This window comes from Melanaphis sacchari, unplaced genomic scaffold, assembly GCF_002803265.2.
Source record: "Melanaphis sacchari strain LSU unplaced genomic scaffold, SCAv2.0 Contig7_pilon_pilon, whole genome shotgun sequence".
Taxonomy (NCBI): Eukaryota; Metazoa; Arthropoda; class Insecta; order Hemiptera; family Aphididae; genus Melanaphis; species Melanaphis sacchari.
Window position 1 is genome coordinate 1088499 of NW_020271560.1, and position 22455 is coordinate 1110953.

At 23.3% G+C, this 22455-nt stretch overlaps 1 protein-coding gene across 2 annotated transcripts in view; it reads left to right on the forward strand.

Annotated features, from left to right (window-relative positions):
- Nucleotides 1–22455, forward strand: part of LOC112601758 (tachykinin-like peptides receptor 86C) — a 123507-nt gene that overhangs the window by 89107 nt on the left and 11945 nt on the right. For both annotated transcript variants that reach the window (XM_025349531.1, XM_025349533.1), the window contains 3 exons: nt 4253–4466; nt 18092–18226; nt 19122–19202. In XM_025349531.1, the coding sequence (XP_025205316.1) occupies nt 4253–4466; nt 18092–18226; nt 19122–19202 (430 nt within the window). The remainder of the gene's footprint in view (nt 1–4252; nt 4467–18091; nt 18227–19121; nt 19203–22455) is intronic.

A 22455-nucleotide genomic window follows, 5' to 3' on the forward strand; every position in this document is an offset into this window, starting at 1 on the left:
ATACTGTAATTTTTAGTTTATCTATAATACATAATTTTTATTTCATGAAAATTAATCAATTGTAATTAAAGCTGCCTATTCTATTATAATTCTAAGCAATACTTGAATTGGGAAAAATTAGAGGAGCTCAGTCAAACAATTTAAAAACAACATTCCGAGTGCTAAATTATTTGTTACAGCCCCTTTTCCCCAAACTATGTCTAAATTTTGAATACTACATTTCATCTGATAAAAATATAAGATTTCCAAGCATAATATATTATATATGTAACTATGTAAATTAATGTTAGTTTATATTCACTCAATTTTTCCGAATACGTTCAATACATTTTATACGTTCCGTCATTTAAAAAAAAAAACTCTGATGTACAGATTTTCATTATTTTACGCGGAATTTTGTTTTGAGTCGTTCGTTTTTTAACTATATTAAAGTGGCCAGATAAAATTTTAAGAAATCCTGGACATAAAAATTATAAATTCTTATATTATATAGTAATAAAAATATTAATGGCAAGTTTTACACTGTACATAATAGGTTTAAGTTTTTTAATTAATGGGAAATAATTTTAAAACTTTTCATTAAAATTATAGTATTTTGGAAAGCGTACTCATTACGTAAAAAAATTAACTAAATAAAATTACGACACTATAAAGTATAAATACGTACAAAACTGTTAGTAGATTTGACACTCGCGAACGACCCGTAATATCGGCAAATAAATGCGTACTAAATACTGATGGTATAGACTATAAACTAATAAACTGTACATGATATTAAATTAATATTTATATTACCTTTCGTAATTGTAGTTATTGAAATTCAAAAATCATAACATGGTTTTTCCTGAATGTAAATTAATATACTCAAAAGTTAAAAAGAGTAGGTTGGTTAAATTTAGAATGCGATTATTACTGTCATTGTCATACGTTCCAACATTCGTTATCAAATATTGTTATTATAACAATTGATAATTAATATTTACAATTAGATTTTTTTTTTTAATTAAACCGATAACGGCAATAACTAAGTAACTAAAAATTTTAAAAACGATTTTAAATTCCGGGACATGCTTAACTATGCAAATATACAATAGTCCAAAACTGATATAAATCAATGTCCCAAGAAACTTTGTTAGGAACGCCAGAACATGGTTTCTAAACCAGTAACATCCCGAAAAATCCTGGACGAATGACCACCCTACACTATATACAACATGTGATCGTGTTCAATAGATAAAATTTGTCTCCAATACTGCAAGACCCTTTTCCTTAGTATCAAGTTTTTTTGATTTCAGATACTGTATTTTTAGTCTTTGAGAGTATTAGTAACTAGTGTTTGTTCAACCACATCAATTTAAGTAATTTCTGGAAAATTTTAGAGATGTAAAATGAAAATACAATCATACTCTAAACACAATGAAATTGTATTTCACTGAAATAGAATTGTATTCATTTACACAATAGCGCATATTCATATCATCAGCTATTGCATATTTTTATATGTATAATCTCACTACCTACAAAGTAAAATCGTATTATTGAATATTATTGAATAGGTATTCTCAAAAAATTAGATTTTTATCATGTTATAGATAATTTCTTAATACACGATACATAAATAATATAACTATATTTAAAATACAATAAAATTGAATAATTTAATTAAATTTTTGTTGGTTGGTACAATTATTGTACTTAGAAGTTATTAGTAGTAAAATTCTACCTCATCTTCCCCTACCTATAATTAATTATATAGATAATTATCTAATAAAGTAATATGTTGTTTTAAAAAAATATTCAATAAAAAAATAAATATTTTCACTGGATTATGTTAGATTGATTTATTTAATTACTATTTAAGTGTAAATAGCCGATAAAGTTTTATATTTCAAGTTTTTAGGCGTAAAACGTACAATAATGATATTTTCTCAGTATTGATATAATTTTATCGTTTTCAAAGTTCAAATAAGTATAAAAGTAACACAGACTTTTGTTCTAACTAGATAAGTACTCCTATATTATTTATATTATTATCAGTGAAGCTCTCGTAGCAATTTCCGTCATTTTGTTGGTTGGTAAAACATTACATTTATTATATAAAATGTATTAAGAATAACATCGTTTTTAATGGTAAAATATGATAATAAATATAAAATGACTTGTAAAAAATATTTTTATTATTTTTAAACAGGTTTAGAAATGATAGAATACAATACAACATAATTACAATTTACCATATAATGCCAACCAAAAAACCAGGATTCAACTGATAGCAGAAATTCACCATCTAGTTCTATATAAAAATCTGTGAAAAATAATATAGTAATCAAATTGCTATTAATGTTTTGGTATGAATGATTAGGTCTATAGCCGATCATCTGATATTGATGGGAAGTGGAAACGTAATATTATCTACCTGCAACAATATGAAATATAACTGTCTAAATACTCTAAGTGCTTAAATAATTATATATTTTATGCAGATTATAAGCTTTACGCTGTCGCGATATCATAACCAATAGGTTTCATTCAATAGATGTGGCAATCAGTAGTTGACGTGTCAATTTATTTTATACTGTCTGCAGTACGGGGTCTTGATTATTTCAAAAATTAACAAAGCCGATATCGTCGATGTTTAAATCATTAAAGTACGCACAAATCATTCAAATACAAACACCGCAAACCCAAATATAATGATAAAATTGATACGAATACTAAGATAAAAATATTTATGAATTTTGTATGATAAAAATTGTAATATTCTCAGCGTGTCACCTCATTGAATGACATACAACAGTAAATTAAACTTGGAAATTGAGTAAAAGAAAATCATTTATTATTATTTATTTTCTTTTAAACTAGTGCATCATTGTTTAATATAATTATTTTTATCTAATGATCTTATCATGCCAACAAATAATATAGAAACTAAAATACGCTAATATTATAGGTATAATAAAAAAAAAAAAAATAGAATAGTATCGTATTTATTATTAATTACATATTTTATTGATTATTTTTTCATTATCATTTAATTATCATTTAATACAATAATAAAAACTAAGAAAAATGGAAAATTTAGACTTCAATATAGTGTTTAGTTAGGTTGAATCCATTATTCAACAACAAGCAATCAAACAATAAACATAATATTTGAAATATATTACTATAACGTGTGATTACTATTTTAAATATATACATAAATTATTTCTGACAAAAAAAACATTAAATGTACAACTGCAACGTATGTAACTAATAAGTAATAGTACCCGGTTTGTTGATATTTGTGGGAATTTATCATCCGGTCGTTACATATATTATGACCCCATACTGAACTGTAAAATCGAAGTTCTCTTGGAAATTATCCAAATTAAATGTTTCGCTTCCAATAAACATATTACAACTATTCCATCTACCATTACTTTTATTATCTAATACATACTACTGTAAATTTGTATTATGTCAACACGCTAATAAATTGTTACCTAGCTTGTAATCAACCACGTTTGGATCACATTATTAAGATCATTTCACACTGGTGTACAAAATATTAATGTATCATATTCAAGTACTAATAAGCAATATAATTTTTTGTTTTTATGTTACATATATGTCCATATATAGCTAAATATAATATGTGCTTTTTATACGTTTTTTTCACAAAATTTAATCTACTAATATATTACGATTCACGGGCTTGTCAATTTGTATGACATCGTCGTCATAACTCTCTAAAAGATAATTTAATAAATACCGACCAAATCGGTTATCACGATACTTACCGTTATTGTACGTTGATCATAATGTGGTCACATGATAAAAATAAGTGTACATCGATAAGCATAAATCTACAGGTGTGAGATGTTGGAAAACCCCGGTTTAAGACAATAATTCATCATCGCCAATGAAATATGACATAAATAAAACTTGTAGACATTTATAGAAACCAAAATAATGTTCTATTCTGATTTAAACATAAATTAATTTAAATTAAATAATAGATCAACATTATTCCTTATAATTTGTGGTAGTACTCTTAATGTAGATAACTATAAATAGTCATATAAATTTACTTAAATATTATTTTTGATCATCATTATAATTGGATTAATTCAGAAATCATTAAGCTATAATAACATAATATAAATTATGTCAATATAAAATTATTACATTTTTTTTTTTTTTAACTTGTGTTATTATGTTAAAAAATGTATTTTATTTTTATAAACAAAAAGTATAATTAATTTTTCAGCTCACAGACGAATGCGAACTGTTACTAATTGTTACATGGTCAGTCTAAGTATCTCCGATTTGTTTATGGCTGCGCTCAATTGTCTACCAAACTTTATTTATATGCTCAACTCTGATTGGGCTTTTGGTTTGGAACTTTGCATGGTATCTAATTTCGTTGCTTACTGGACAGTCGCATCATCAGTCTTTACACTAGTCACAATCACACTCAATAGGTAAGTTTTTATACATGCTATTGTGTAGTTAAATTATAATACAAATAAAATATGTTAATACACCAAAATCAAGTTCTAAAGCAGGTAATCGTAAACTAGAGTCAATAAAAATCATTTTACGTAATAAACATTTTACGATATTATTGATATAGTTCTATAAGGAGGTAACATTTAATTTTAACATTACTACATATTACTATTCTATTTAAATTTCAAATATTTAACAATTTATTAGATAAATACCATTGTGATACTACAGCATCAAGTTTACTATAATAGCGATAGAGTTACAAAAAACCATCAATTTGTATTTTACATCGAAACGCGTCAATATTAAACAGGCTGATCGCGGTTGACGGGCAATACATTATGGTGGTATGTCAACAATCTCGGTGTCAACAAATCAACAAACCGTCGTCATACTATAAATTGTACTATAGTCACACCACAAAACAAAAAAAAAAAAAAAAAAATCACCACGAACAAAAATGTTGATGATCGTTGAAAACGTACTTTTGTTTTGTTATTTATAATAGTCCACTACTATAAACCATATTCCTCCGAGCGCTGTAAATTGCTCCGAAACAGCAAAACCCCACTATAAATTGTAAACGCAAGCCGTGTTGTTCAAATAATAAGAGGAATTTTTTTCCATATTACGTATATGTTTCAACGTTGTTTTGCTTGAACTTGGAGAAAATAAAAGCTATATATCACATAGGTGCCCAAGCCAATAGTGCGAGGGTCGTGCGTACCAATAATATGTCAAAACATCGTAAATTGCGCCAGGAACCGTCATAATTTATAAGCCGTCATAGATTATAATATACCTGTTACATTATTACACATACAAGACATATGTATATTTCTAACCCTCATTATTGTACACAGAATTCAAACACAAAATATTGAGCAACATTAAATAGTCCTTAAAACAAATACAATATTACAATATAACTTATCGTTGGATAATATTAAAATCTTATCAAAAAATTAGATTAATATTATCATAATTTTTTAAGTCCGTCGATTTTGTTTACTTTAAAATTATTTGTTGATTTTGTAATTTAATTTAAAATACATTAATATACCCTAAACCCTATAATTATAAGATACTAGATTGTATAAAATTAAATTAATATAATTTACTTTAAAAGTGAAAAATATACTAACAGCATTATTTATATTGTAACTGCGACAATAAACAGATAAGTCGGTATGATAAATGTATTTAAACATAACAATAAAATATGAAGAAAAATTATTATTATGCTACGAATATCTTTACAAAATAACCATTTTTAAATTATCAGACCGAAAAATACCCATACATATGTATTGCCTAATATTGTTTAAGAGATAAAAAAAACGCTAAAGACCTGATACATTAGCGATCAAATATTTATGACTTTTATTTTTTTAAATATTTATTAATGAATAAAATATAATAATGTTATAAACTTAACATTATCTTTGTCTAGCTAAAATACAAAATCAATGTTGATGCACATGCATTAAAAAAATTACGTTATTTGTTAAATTATTAAAAAGTTTATATATTTAATCATATATCTGAAAAAAAAACAAACTTACATTAATCAAAAACTATACTTCACATCTAAACAATTTATATTCATAATATTATATAATAATATCCAACGCCTTAGCCGAGCCGGGAAGGTGATACAATTTTATAAAAAAGCAATTACGGGTAACAGTAAAATTAAAAGACTTATTAATTTATTTTAAAATCACATTCATTTTAAAAATAAATTGTATTACTTAATTTAATTAAGTTTTTAAAATAAATATACAATTTTTACCTAAGGATAGGGTATAAGAATACTTGTGGTTAATGAATATAAATGTTAGCAGCGAAATACTTCTCAATAAAAGAAACCATTAAGTAATACTAGCTTTCGTTTTTATTAAATTGTATTTGTATACCAATGTTTTAATAAATAATTATATGGTCAATAAATTTACATAACATATTTACTTAATTATCATTTGCTGTTTGCTTACTTAAAAGCCAATTTTTTCAACAAAAAATTAAAAATTTCTAATTTGAAAAAAAAAACTAATAACATTGATTATAAATATTTTTAACAAATTTAATATTATATAAACGTACTTACAGAACTACAAACGATCTAAATCCCGCCAAGAATTAATTTTTTTTATTTAAACATATACTCATCTAGCAGCCCATTACACAATACAAAATATTATACTTAAAATATAGATAATTATTGATAAATATTGACTATTAGAACACACGAACTAACAAGAATTTTAGAAAAAATGAGGAATTTTAGTTTTCATGACACATTGAAATAGCATGAATATAGTTTATTGTTGTTAGAATTCGATAAGACGTCTGCAAAGTACGAATTTAAGTAAAGAAGTGTGTATTTTTTTTTTATACATAACTATACTGCATGCATAGTGTATACTGTATATTATAAAATACAAAACAATAAAAACAATACTATTCGTAACTAAGCCTCAGTGAAAACATATAAAGAATTATTTTGAGAAGAAATTAAATCACTGTCAATGAAATTTGTGTCGTTGCGTACGTAGATTGTTTTTATTCAAGCAAAAAAGTCAATAACTCTTGATGATTTAATATTAACCTACACGTAATAGACAAGTCAATGCATTTTCCAAATAATTTTTTTGGAAATACAAGAATATAATCAAATAATAATAATAATACGTAATATTTTAAGTTTAAAATAATAAATTTATCTAAAAGTGTTTTTTTTTTTTTTTTTAAGTTTTTGGCTACGGTTTTTATACAATAAAACCAATTTATCTATTGGAAACAAATTAATTTTTGAGTACGAAGCATATTATTTTTAAATTTTACAATAGAAAAGTAGGAAGTTGGCTATACCTCCCACGAACTTTATATATAAAAATTATGTTAGATATAGTTTTAGAAAAAAAATTGATTAACCCCACAAAAAAATAAATAAATAATAGTCATCAGTGATGACTCATCACTAAAATTAGTTGTTTCTTTCAACGCCTTGTAATTTTATAAATATTTAAATTTTATACTTGTTTATATTTACTTATAATATAATTAAAACTTAATTTTATTATTTATTATTATTATTATTATTTAGTAAAATTTTATAATTACACAGTAAAAATATAATATTTTATGAATTCATATAATACGATATGCATAATTATATACCCAAATACCAAATATGAAAAACGCTCACTTATTAGAAAAAATCTAAGTTTTAAATTTTTTTTTAATTCATATAATTTTACACAAAATATAGTTTTAAAACATCCCAAAAATAAAATCCACTCAATTTTGGCAATATAAATTATATCACATCAACATATCAATACAATATAATATGACTATAAATACGATGTTTTTATTTAAGTTATTGAAACATTAGCTTATAATGCATTATTTTAATATGACTTGATAATAATAGTTATGTTAATAACTAAAAAATATTAAAAATTACAGATAACGGTTTTAATTCAAATTTATTATTTTTTAAGATGGCTATAAAACAAAGTCACCATATTTTATTTTCAATCAAATGTAATACCTATCTTTTATTGAATAGAATCTATTCTATTTAAAATCATTCAAATTGTATGTTTTACGGTGGACCACTATTTAAATTAATATTTATTATGTAAAACAAATTTTAAGCATTTTACTATTATATACTGAAAAAGCATTAAATTTTCACTGCTAATGTTCGCGAATAATAGAATGAAAAACCCTACTCAATGTTGTTATTTAAAATCAAACAACGAATGTTTTATTACTTTCAAATTTAATTTTAAAATTGATACAATTCTCGCAAATCTCCTCTTCAGCATTATTTATTCTTTTAGGCTTACCCATATCAATGCAAGCCAGAAATAACACTTACATTTACAATATTGGAATGTACTATTTTTTTTTCTAAAAATAAAAAATAAAATAAGAGAAAACTAATAACTTGCTGTTTTGGATTTTCACTTAAATCAATAAAATTCCAGGTGTATAAAAATGCAGTTTTCAACAAGTCTGTCGTTAAAATTGTGTTTAAAAGTATTCTCTAGATTTCCTAATATACAAGATATACATAAAAAAAAGTGAATTACTATTGTTTTTTTTTTTTTTTTTACATTAAAATATGATAGTAGAATTAATGTATATCAGTTTTATTATATTATGAAGAAAACAATAGTATAAAAGACTATTAAATCATTGATACCAATAACATTTTAAGTATAAATAAAAAATATATTAAATTGTACTCAACATAACTAAATGTTTTATAATATATAATTAACATATAAACTTTCTCATATTCCTCTATGTGGTATTGATCTGTCACTGTTACACTGTATCAGAGGATAAACAACGTTTTTTATTGTTACTTACTACTAACAGTATACAATATACATATAATATATTATTTTATTAATTAAATAGATCCTAATATCATAATAAATGCAATATTTTTGGAAAACATTTTATCAACCTACCAAAATACTAAAAGTAAAATAAATTATTTCAATAGCTATGTATAAAATATACTTAATGGTATAAGCTATTAGCCTATCAGATCGTCTTTGCTTAACTTAGAATCGTTTTTTGTATACAATGATATATCATTGAATTCAAATTTAACACACTCAGAATAGTAACCCACTCGGCACCGAATATACAGCAAAGCGCACTCATTTGTCTACCTTTTTTTTATTATGAATTATGTTTTTTATATCAAATTTATGTAATGCAAATATAATCAATTTTTCAATATTAATATAAAATGATAAATGTTCTATGTACTTCATTTATATATTTTTAATTTATTTTCTATATTCAAAAAATTATAAAAATGTTACTGAAACAACATTATATTAAGTTATAGTATCTTGATTATAAGCAGTTCAATATAGTTTTCAATTGATGTTATAGTCTTCATCTTGCATGCACTTATTATTTTCTCAATATATCAATAACAAATAATAATATTCCCATTATTCTAATTTTCCGTAGCTTACAATCAGCTTACTCTTATTATATACTGTGACGTATTTTCCTCACATTACCTATGTAAATCTAAACAATTTTGTTATTCAATTCCATTTTCATATTTAATCCATTAATCAATTTTATATTTGCTATCATGTGTTATTCAGAGTCGGATCTAAGAATTTTCTATGGGTGAGGGAGTATAAACAGAAAAAAATAATCATTAGATAAAAAATAAAAAAGCTTGACCCAATAATATTTGATTTTTTATCGCCCCCTTCGCCCACCTCTCCCCTTGGATCAACCTCTGGTGTTATTACGTTACGCTATGACTAAATTGTTTTCATTTGTAATACTAATATGGTTGTTGTTATGTTATAATATGTTAAAGGTTTCTTTTTTAACGATGTGTTTAATACGCTTAAATATTTGATACATATTTACCACTACATTTTTATTTGTCTAATAACATGTTTTGAAGTTTGAGTGTATTATTGCTAAAAAAATAAACAAATAAATAGCATACATATTAAATTGTATTGTAAACCATAATAAGTGTAAAGAGAATTTGTTCGAAAATAAAGTTTTTGTACGGTAAATGTTTCCAACAAACCTTAGAATACGTAATTGTAATTCAGTGACTTTTTTTATTTTTACCGTGTAGATATAAAATAATTTTATTTTGAACAAATTTATTTTAAAATTAAAGTTACAGCAGAACATTTTAACAATATGCCATTATCTTGATTCAATATTTTTACTACATTGCTTATACGAAAATAATGACTTTTGTTCACAATGTTCATATAATATTGTATACAAAGCGATTAGTAAATAAGATTCAAAGTTCACGTATAAATCTATTTAAATAGCTTATAAAAATGCCGTATGTGCACATAAAATAAAATAAATAAAATATCCATTGCTTCTAAAATAAATATTACGTTATTTTTTTTTTCAATACATTGTTGTTGCTTACACTGCTATTTGTAATTTTTATTTTACTTATTGTTAAATTACCGTTTTGTAGGCTCAAGTACATATTTATAGTACATTTAACCAATAACACATTACAAATTAGCATAATATCAGAATTAAAATACTAGAGAAAGGAAATTAACATTATATATCATACTGGTATATTACAGATTCAAATAATTTCGTCTTAGGTCTGGTAGAGAACTAAAGAATAAATCAAAATTAAATAGATTCCCTAGTTATAGAAGCTTATAAAATTTAGTGTTATATCTCTAGTAAGTACGGAGGATTTTCATATGAAATGTAGGACACAAACAAATGTTGTATTGAGGTGTGTGAAGAGAAATGCGATTAAGAATAGGAAGACAAGATAATATATTAATATGTATCCATTAACTAATTTATATCAGATGTTTTCTGACGGGTTAAGAGAGAATCGAGCTTTAAATTAATTTTTAAAACTTAATTATTGAAGGATCATTTAGTGTATTGATTAATATATTATGTATAAATAATCGTAGTCTTTCGAGTTTTTCTTTGTGAAAAAGATTGTTTTGATCAAAAATATTTGAGTTTCGATAATTATTTTATAAAATAGTTATTATATATTTATTTAAAATTAATTTAAATACTGATAAATAATGTTATTCTATTTTATTATAATATAACTTAAGATTTTAATTATTAAGTATATTTAATGTATTAAGAAAGTTAAATTATGTGAAAATTTTAACACTAATGATTAAAATCGAACAAAATCTCTTAGGTACTGTTAAAAATAAAACAAAGAAACAAAAATATTTAAATATAATAATTGAAGTTAATATTATTCTAACCAATCAATCAAAACAACATAAAAATAACTAAATCATTTAATCAGAAGCGTAGTATTTATAGGATATAATATCTTAAATAAAATTCGTGTTTTAGTAATAAATCTAAGCTTTTCTAAATGTTCAAATTTTGCTTAATATAATCAAATAATAAAAAAGTAAAAAAAAAAAAAAATATTTTAGTATTAATAAAATAAAAAACCTTCTTATAACAGTCTAAAAAATTGTTCTGATAACATTATTAACAACAGAATCCCTATGTCTATCAAACAAATGTTAATCGACTACAGCAAAATAAATGGATCTGTTACAAAGCATAATCTGCTTTATGGTGAATATTAGTGTATTAGATTTACGAAAAAATGAATTAAATAATATTTAAAGACTATATACTAACCTAAAACAACATTTTTAAAAACTAATGCTATAAAAAAAAAAACACAAATTCGAAATTATATAAGTTACTAATGCATGAATGTATGTGTGTACGGTAATGCATTGATATTATATTTTACTAAATTAAGCCATATTCTATATCACATAGAACTTATTAATTAGAACATACTAACTAAAGAATTTTAAAACTAACAAAAAAAAAAAAGGATTAAACTTTTAACAATATTATAATATTATAAAAATTTTAAAAAGTAACTTACATAAATAATGTCTTTGGGCATGGTCAGATACTATAGTTTATCTATACATTACGCTGTCTGACAATATTGATAGGTTAAATACTACTGAATGATTGCAATGCATAATAAAGTACACTTGAATAATATAATAAATAATAAGTAATTATTTAAAATGATAAAAATTGTTATTTTCTTTCTTCTTTTAAGTATTGTAATAATCCTATTAAAAAAAAAAATCTTGTTATACAATATTTGCACTTTCTAACTACATTTTTACTTAAAAATTTTAATATAATATTGAAAAATTATAATTATTATTGTTATTAACAAACATAAAAATAAGAAAATCTTTTTATGTCTGTATATATTATTATTTTTATTGAAATAATTTAGGAATTTAGACATGACAATTTAATTCTAGACAAAAGTTTTTCCCAAATAGTTATTGATAAATTATAAAAACCATATTTTATAAATTGTCAAATAAAAATAAATAATTAAATAGTCTATTTTAAAAAGAAGAAAATTAATATTTAAAATTAAAATAGTGACATAACTTACTAAGTATTAACAAAAAAAATAGTACCTACCAAAATTATTTGTTCACTATTGTAATGCAATTATTAAATATTAAAAAATGCTATAAAACCATTTTGAATGTAGTATTTACAATAAGATCAATTTACAGAATTTATGTAGGTTAGATCAATAGTTAAAATTTTAACTACCAAATTGCTAAAGATGTGTTGACTAAAACTGCTAAAAAAACTATTTTGAATTTCAATTAGTTCCTATAAAACTATTGATTTACTTTCATTGTTATATTCACCATCTCAAAGTTTCAAATAGGAAAGTTTTCCTGGATCTTATTATCATTAAAATATTCTACTGAGTAGCCAAAAATGTTCTCAATAACTTTCCAGCTCTAAAATTTTCTTGTTTGGTAACCAAATGAAGTGTTCTCGTGGAACATTTTTACATTGGGGACGTTTTATTTCAGTTGGTAAATAATATTAATTAACTTTGTACATCCCAACATTCATATTATTTCATATTATTATGATAGTTATTGCTTGATGGTTTAAAATTTTTAATATACAATTTAGTTTTTTTAAACTCGCTATGTACAAGGGTCATTATTATAAAAATATATTTCATGACACTATAATTCCAGTTTCAATTCTAATCTCTCGATATATTTTTTTTTATTTTCAGTCTAATTGATAATTGTTTGTAGTTGAGTTGTATTCAAAATAAATCACTGAACTTTAGAGAAGCAAAAAATGCTTCTTCGTAAAAAAAAAATCAATTAAAAAGTTATTAATTTGCAATTTATTGAAATTTAATACCTCTCGTATTTGAACATCGCTAAAAAAAATTATAAATATATATATTATGATTATATTAGTCGTAAAACAAAAATTAAATACTATTAAGCAAATAACTGATTGCAAAAATGAAATATATGATGCTTATGAAGTGTAAAATATAATTTTATAGAAAAACAATAAAATTATTGACATCAGTTGTATTGAACATGAGCCTTGATAATATTATATAAAATATATTTAATAAGCAATCATAATTTATATTAACTTCATTGATATATTACCATCTTATAGTTATACTTATTATCATTCATTTATCTTAATATTATTGTTGAATTAGAAAGAAGCTTAAGATAAATAATAAAAAAATTGGTTAAATAGATATAATAATAATAAGTGTAATTGTACAATATAAAATAGCGAGATACAAATGTAATATAAATTAACGATTAACTCCTACAGAATATCACACATAAATAAGATATATATTTTAAAGTATTATAAAAAAGTCTATTCAGCATCTACTGCACTACAGTACACTAATAGTTTACTCAAATACTACATGATACGACAGATACAGAGTGTTTCATTTATAAATTCCAACAATTATATTTGTATATTATATGTAGAGAATTATTTGCTAGAAAAAATGTATCTAGTACATATATACATGGGGTCGTTTCATGGGGTAGCGCCTTGTACAAAAAAACCTACAACATCTATAAACAGCACAAAAACAACATAACTAGAATTGTTTTGTATAAAAATTACTTATTTGATAATAATAATTTATTTATTAAACTTATTAATTAATCAATCAAAATATTTTTCTTTAAGACAGCATTGAATTGCATAAACAAAAATTAACGAAAACACCTAATCATACAATAAATACAAGGTATAAAACTAACAATAGATCATTCCTAGAACAATGTAAACTACCATTCAACCATCATACACACACGAAGGACTAATTTATTTGATTATCTACTCATAGAAATTCGAAATGAAACATTTCTAAACTATAAGATATACTTAAATAAATGGTTAATTAAACAAACAGTAAATTTTATAAAAATATTATGATGATTTTAATTTTTAATATTTATTACTAAATGTTTAATACTATATCATTTTAATTTTTAACTTTATGTTTATCACATAAATATTTTTTATTATTTGATTTTTAAGACTTGTATAAATATCATATTAATACTAAGAAAAATATTTGTTAGATACATTTCTATAGGACTTAAAAGAGTGTACTCAATATAAACATAAGCTTAAATAGGGGGCTCAAGAAAGCTTAGCCATCCCAGAGCCATCTTAAACTCTTTTTAAAATATGTTAATTCCTTTTAATATATAGATTTAATCTTTATTTTAATAAATTATATAATTTATAATCAATATTTATAACCAATGATAATAATTATAAATATATTAATAGTAATAATATGTTGGGGAGGTTTTCATTGATATTCATTTTAACATTTTGTAAACAGTTAATGGTCTATTATAATTTATAACATATAACTATATAAGTAGTAAGTAGCTAAAAAACGGCTTGCTGCACTAAGTGCTACTGCGTTCAAATGAAATGCATCGTCGTCCGAATAACTATATAACTGATATATAATAGATAGAAATGGCACAATTACGTGTATGAAGTGGGTGGAAGACAAATCTTCCATTTTTTGTTCTTGAAACCTTTTGAACTCGAACGCTATGCAGTATGCATTTGAAAATACTATTACATCCATGATGCTCAGTAGGGGCCCATTATTCTGTTGAAATAAATAAATAATAAATAATATATACATTATACATACATATATATACATAAAATATTTTAAATGAAAATCACTAGAATAGCAGGAAAAAGCTATTTGTTAAAATGTATTCGTTATCTAAAAGAATAAAGAGAATTCAAACATCACATAGTAATGAGCATTCCAATCCTTATTCCTTATTATAATAAAATTAATTTAATTTCAAAATACGATTTCCAACATCAGGTATATTTTATATTTGTTTAATTTTATGAATACATCTTTTTTTTTAATTTTAAAAATATAAGCACAAATAATTTTAATGCGTTGTAATATTATGAAACAATATCAATACTTTGACTTTTAAGTTAGTATGTAACAGCTGTTTATATTTTTATTAGTAATAGTTATTAGCTGTTTCATCTCATCCACAACGTATTAGTTACTAAAATATATTAAAATAATATTAAAACGTACATAGAATATATTGCATTGATGTTTTACAAATAATTTTTATTTTATTTAACGTATTTTTTATAAATAACAATTTTTGTTAATATTATTTAAACATCAAAATTATAATCTATAATTTTATACTTTATTGTTATTAATAATAACTCATTACAAATATAAGATCTACAATTACTTATAGCTTAAATAGTATCAATACTTAATATCTATAATTAAATGGATTATATTTTAATTTATAATAAAATTTCTGCACAATGGATGCATATTAGAAATTGATATTTTAAAGATAAAATATAAAAACTAAAAATAATACAATCCAATATATAGTAGACAAATTCAAATATTTCTACTGTTATATTATCCGCTTTATCTAATCTCCCTACTGTCTAATATGATTATCACTCAGCCGATTATCAATTTACTAAAAATTTAAGTTTCATAATAATTATTTACATAATTAATTGATAAAAGAAAAAAAACCAAAATATATCGATTACAATCGAAACTACGTACCTACCTTCTGTAAGTTATTGAAAAAAAATAACGTACATTTTTCAGAATATATAAATTGAATTATTATCGACATTTTATAAATAATTATCGAAAACATATTAAATTATCAGAGTACCTATTTAAAAAATAGTCATAACTTACGAGTACTATAACCTATTGCAGAGAAACAACAAAACTCCGTGTTTTGGTTATGATATGTTACATACATGAGCTATATTTATTTCACCTCTGAGAATTTTATTACTATTTTATGACCCAACATAACTTTAAACTTTATGAATAAGCTTATTCGACAATGCATGCTAAATCATCAATTTTATTGAACAAGTGACGTCAGGCTATCGAACTTGATATTTACCACTAAACTATATACTTTTCCGAGTGAAAAAATCCTTTCACACAATGTTTCTCATCATTACTCTATTGGATTTTCCACTTGATTTCATTTTTATAAATAAATTAATAGTACTAATAAATTTGAACCAATCATCTACCCACAAAATATCAAGAGTGTTTGTAAAACACATAAACACATAAATATTTTGAAATTAATGTTATTGATAATTCGCTTCAAGAACCCTACACGTTATTTTTAACAGATATTTTTTACTTTTTAACCACTCATATAAGATAAATAATACATTGACGTATTCGATTTTACCGTGTTTAAAAATACAAATAATTTTATTAATGTTGAATAAAAAAGTAATATAAAACACGATCGGTACAACATAAAATATATCTAACACAGTATTACAAGATATTCGTTATTATAGTACTCTTGTGATTGATTTATAAATTTTACATAACAATTCATGAAACAAATAACATAGTATAATTATAGATTTTATTTTAGTTCACTTATATCTTAACGATAATAATTAGCTAGCGATAAAGCAATATTTATAGGTAAACAACTATTACAATATTTCAAAAAATCATAACTTCTATTTATTGAAAAAATAATCGAAAATTGAAGAATATCAAACTTTCAGATATTAAACTAAATTACATTAAATTTATAATAAATAATTGTTATTTTTACAATATAAATATACATTATACAACTATAAATCATATAGTACAGACATATTTTTGAAAACTGTAATGAAGTATAAAAATTTCATATATGTATTTTAATAAGTAATATTTATAATATTTGGAATTTTTTTTATTTGTATTAAATACTAACATATGATACTAGTATTTATATTTTATTCTTGGAGCCTCGGTCTGACATATAGGTACATCAATAAATAAACTAATGTCTAGTATTTATCCAAAGAAAATATTATATCAACAAATCGTATACAATCTACCCAATGTTCTATTATATTTTAATTGTGTATCTATATACATACCTATTATGTTTAATTATTAGTGCATTTTATACAGTAAGAAATGTCTTCATGTTCAATCTTATCAAACTTTAAGGTTAAACAATTATTTTTCATTAATTATCATTTTCCAAACTATACATTTCAGTAATTTTACACGTAACAACTTAAAATGTGTTAAACAATAAAACAATTTTACTAAATTTAGTAAAGTCCAGTTAATGGAAAAATTCTAGTAGATTTTTACTTTTATTTACAACCTTTTACAAAAGCCACTAATTACTCTAATATTCTACAATCAAAAAACAATGGTTCTTGCAGTAAATTTTAGAACAACATTTTAAAATATAAAGCTTAAAAGTTTTTATAAGTTTTAAAAATCAAGATATGTTGGATGAATAGAAATTATATAAAACTTTTTTTGGCTATGGTAATTTTTATTATATTTTTCTCCAAAAATATTGAATAAAATATTTTTACTTAGATATGTCTAAACTCATACAACATAAAATAAAACTTAATAGTTTAAAGTTATTTCTGAAAACATTTTTTTATACGGCCTCTAATACCTAAATATTTTATAAGTAAAAGTTAGGGTTTTTAAATAACAAAATGTATGTAATCTATTTTTTTGTTATTCATTTATCAATTTACTCAACAATGTTTTTTTTTAATAGCATATAATTAATTTAACTTTTATGTAATTTGGTTTTGGAAACTAAAATTTAAATTAACTTTATATCAGGTACATGGCCATTGTGCATCCACTTCGGCATAGAAGGTCAAAGACAAGAACACAAACGGTGCTTGTTCTCATTTGGCTCGTCAGTATTTTTCTAGCAATGCCGTGCATTTTATACTCTAACATTAAAACAAAAAGGTTTGAGTTTAATTTATATATTTAACATATTTATTACTTGTTGTTTGTATACATATATTTATTTTGTATAATATACTTAGCAAATATAATAAAATAAAATATAAATAGTTAATTTGATTTAATCATCATTTACAGTTTATAATATACCTACAACAACTATTTTGGAATTTAAAAACTTAATCAAAATATGCTTACGAATTATGATTTTTTATCATACATTTAATATTCTTAAGTATATAATAAAAAAATAAAAATATAGTTTATTTGTTATACAACCCATACAATTGGAGTGTATAATGTACAAAAGTTCCAATAAACCTCAATTAGTTTTTATTTTTGATTTAACAACAGTGGTATAACTACAAGATGGCAATTCCCCGGGGCCCGAGACTTGGAAGATCCCTCGACCTTCGTAAATATAATTTGTATTCACAATAATTTAAATTTTGTTTTGAAATTCATGTCATACATAAAGACTAAAAAAGTACAAAACATATCATATTTCATATAACAGTATTGTCCGGGCTAAACTTTTAAATTATACATTTTTAAAAAATATAAGCGACGAAAAATAAATCAAAGAGTTACATTAAACTTAATTTTATCAATACGAGTGTATTTCAGTACTGTAACACATAGTACATATAATTTAAAATTGTATAAATTAAATAAACTATAATATTAAAAACTATCTTTTTTTTAAATAAAAGATTTTTCGTAACATAAATAGAAGGGAGCCAATACTCAATTGATACTTTCCCGGTGACTCCATTTTATAGTTATGCTTCTGTTCAACATTATATATTTCATAATAAATGCTGCAAACCTACGGATTATATTAAATAAACCTACTTTATTTAATGTTTTTCTAATATCATTTTGTGACTTATTTTAGGTACATGAATGGAGAACTGAGAAGAGCGTGTTACATACTCTGGCCAGACGGAAGGTATCCGAATTCTAAAACTGAATACATGTTAGTACATCATTCAAATTAATTACGTCATATTTATCTATAATACACCATCATCTATCCCAACAATAAAATGTGGATTCATTTAAAATGATTTATAACGATTACTAGGTACCGATACAACTTAGAAAAATTCAACACCATAATCAGCAAACCCGTTCATTCAAATACAAATTATTTTTTAAATTACAAAACAGAATGTAATTAATTTCATTTAAATATTACCCTTTGTATTTATAAATAAAATACAATTAATAAATTGTATCAGACATTTTAAATCAAAACAGCAAACATTATTATCATTATAATTATTCCCTTTTTTATCGAACACTGTTAATTAAAAATATCTCTTTCTAATGTTCAATACATTAACTATAAATAAATAATTATCAATATTTAAATATCTTAAATTAAGTTGAGAAAATATCAATTTATAAAAAGGAAAGATATGCTTTTCTTATAAATTATTTAAACATATTAAATTATTTATCTTTATTTGGTATTAAACGTATAAATAATTAAATTTAATGATTATAACTTTTTAATGAACATATTTTCAAAGATTACAACAAACTATAATAATAATAACAATAATTTTTACCAATTATTTCATTTCGGTGGTTTGGAATTATTATTCAATTTTCAATTGATGTGACTAAACTGTTCAACATCAGAACTTTTTTTTTCAAAGATAGATAAATGTATTTCTCTGAAACTTCCGAGATATTTTATGTATATTGCTTTGTTGTTTTAATTAATTTATGAAATAAGAGAAATTTTCCCCACAGCACAAACAATGTGGTATAACATGGCTAAACTGTGAAAAAAAATCCTCTGTCAGAAAGTACCTACATTATACTGTGTCAGCGTGCCATTAAAATAAAATATCGTTGTGACCGTTAATATATTATATTGTGTATTATATAAACGATTCAAGTGTACGTCAGTCCGACGTAAACCTATAAAAAACGCATATTTATTTCGGGTACCAATTGAACCACCTACAACGAATTGGAGTGGACGACGGGGAAAACCGTTCTGGGTGGGAGACGGCGATGAGTGTTAATGACATAGACAAACGACTTCCAACTAATCGCGGGCTGACGACGTCTTTTAAATACGTCTCTCGTCGTAGTGTTTTTGAGTAAATAAAGGCCAAACACCATGTTCCAAGTTACCGGTGAGATTCGCATGATATTAATGAGATTTTAACGAATATGTGGGCCGTAAAAGACTTGACACGAACAAGCGATAATGGTTAGAGTAGATGGTCATTGTCATTTATCGGCTGCGGAGGAGCAGTTAAAAAAACAAGTTATAGAGGTAGAAACATTATCCAGCCGACATTAAATGGGAAAGGATAAATATAGTTTTTAAAAAATAACTCCACACCGTCTCTCCAACAAAACTGACTTTTGAGCATTCGATTTATTATCAACACGTCTTTTTTAAAAACAAAAACGGTACTTTTTGGTGTTAGAACAATTTCGAGCATTTATGTTTACGCCATCACCGTCATAACTACCCTCAGTAGTACTACGCAGTTTTCTTATGTATATCGTGAGTGTATAAAATATATGTATATATTTTTTTAATGATTATATTTTATAACAATACTTTTACTAGATATTAACTTATCATATAAATTAAATTAAATTAAAATTATTGTTGAAATAGTGGTTACTAGCAATAAGCAAAAGCTTATACGAGATAGAAATATAATATTTGAATAATGAAATAATGATGGAAATATAAAATAATTTAATAAAAATAAAAATAACAACTCCTTGTTGTAGGGTGTAGAAAAAATAAGAATTGAACAAAGAAAATGAGAATGTTTCTAAAAGCAATATTATGACTTTTGATCTAGTTGTACATAACAATGAAAAAGCCAACGTAAGCGTATGGCTCAGTTTTATAAGATCACAGAACTAAGGCTAGAAAGTAATTTGTTAATAATAATATGCTAATATTATATCAAAGTGAAAAGTTCGGTAGTAATACAAATACCATTATTAGTTAACTATGTGTTTCGTATGATTTAGTAAGTTATAGGAAGTTGTAATAATGGATATTAGAAATATAAAATTTTAAAAGTGTAATATATCATGATAGAATATATATCATTAATATCAATTTACTATAGTGGTTGCTTACTCGTAGAAACTCATTCACGATGTTATCCAATAGATTACATATTCAATATGTAGCATTAAAAGACACGCGAGACTATAATAGGGATTAGGGTAATTTTTTTCAAGAAATGTTAAGAATTGTATGCAATTACAACAAATGAATATTAATTATTAATATATTTTAGAATAAAATACATAATATACCATTTAAAAAAAAAAAAAATGATTTCTTCCAGATAACCACCACATCTCTTATTTCTTTTAATCTCCATTCAATGTTTTCCACGACTATACTATTACCTACTTCAAAAGATATATTATGAGTAATTTCTTCTTGAAACTTTTTTTTAGTTATTTTATTGTAAAATCATGCTTTTATCTACTCAACTATTACGTGATTACTATATGCAATATTTTTTTTAAAACTAATGATATTTAATAAACATTCTTATTATTTATCGAAAAACCCTATTTTTAAAATCGACAATTATACTAATTCACTCTATGAAAGGAAAAATTAAATTAATATATTTTCAATGCATATGTTATAGACTTATAGCATTAACGTTTCGTTATCATTTTAAACATATCACAACAAATAAATAACAACGATTTAGTTATTTATCACTTTCAATTTATTTATATGACACTATCGTATTTTTTTATCGACTTTAAAATAACTATGTTAACAATTTAAAAAAAATTTCCGAATTTATTAGGCATTTAAGAAATTTTTTCGTTAACATTTTTATAACCTAGTTTAACACTCTTAATTACATTTCAAATAAGTAGTAAATGGTTCAGCATTAGAAATTTAAATGCGTAAATATGTTTATTGTTTATACATTTTACTGAATATTCAATTATTCCAATAGTATTATTTTTAAAAAAGTAAAACCTATGTTTTGATACGATCAATATGTGTAAGATTTCGATCTTTTTAAACATATATATTGACATAAAAAATGTTTTGTTTCCAAGAACTGAGTACTGAAAAGGAATGACACGTTAATTTGGAAATCCAATCTTTTTACCTACCCAAAAGCAAATTATATTTTAAAATTCAAAACCAAATTGGTTGGTGTATAAAAACAACTGGGACCCTTTTTTTAACCAGAACA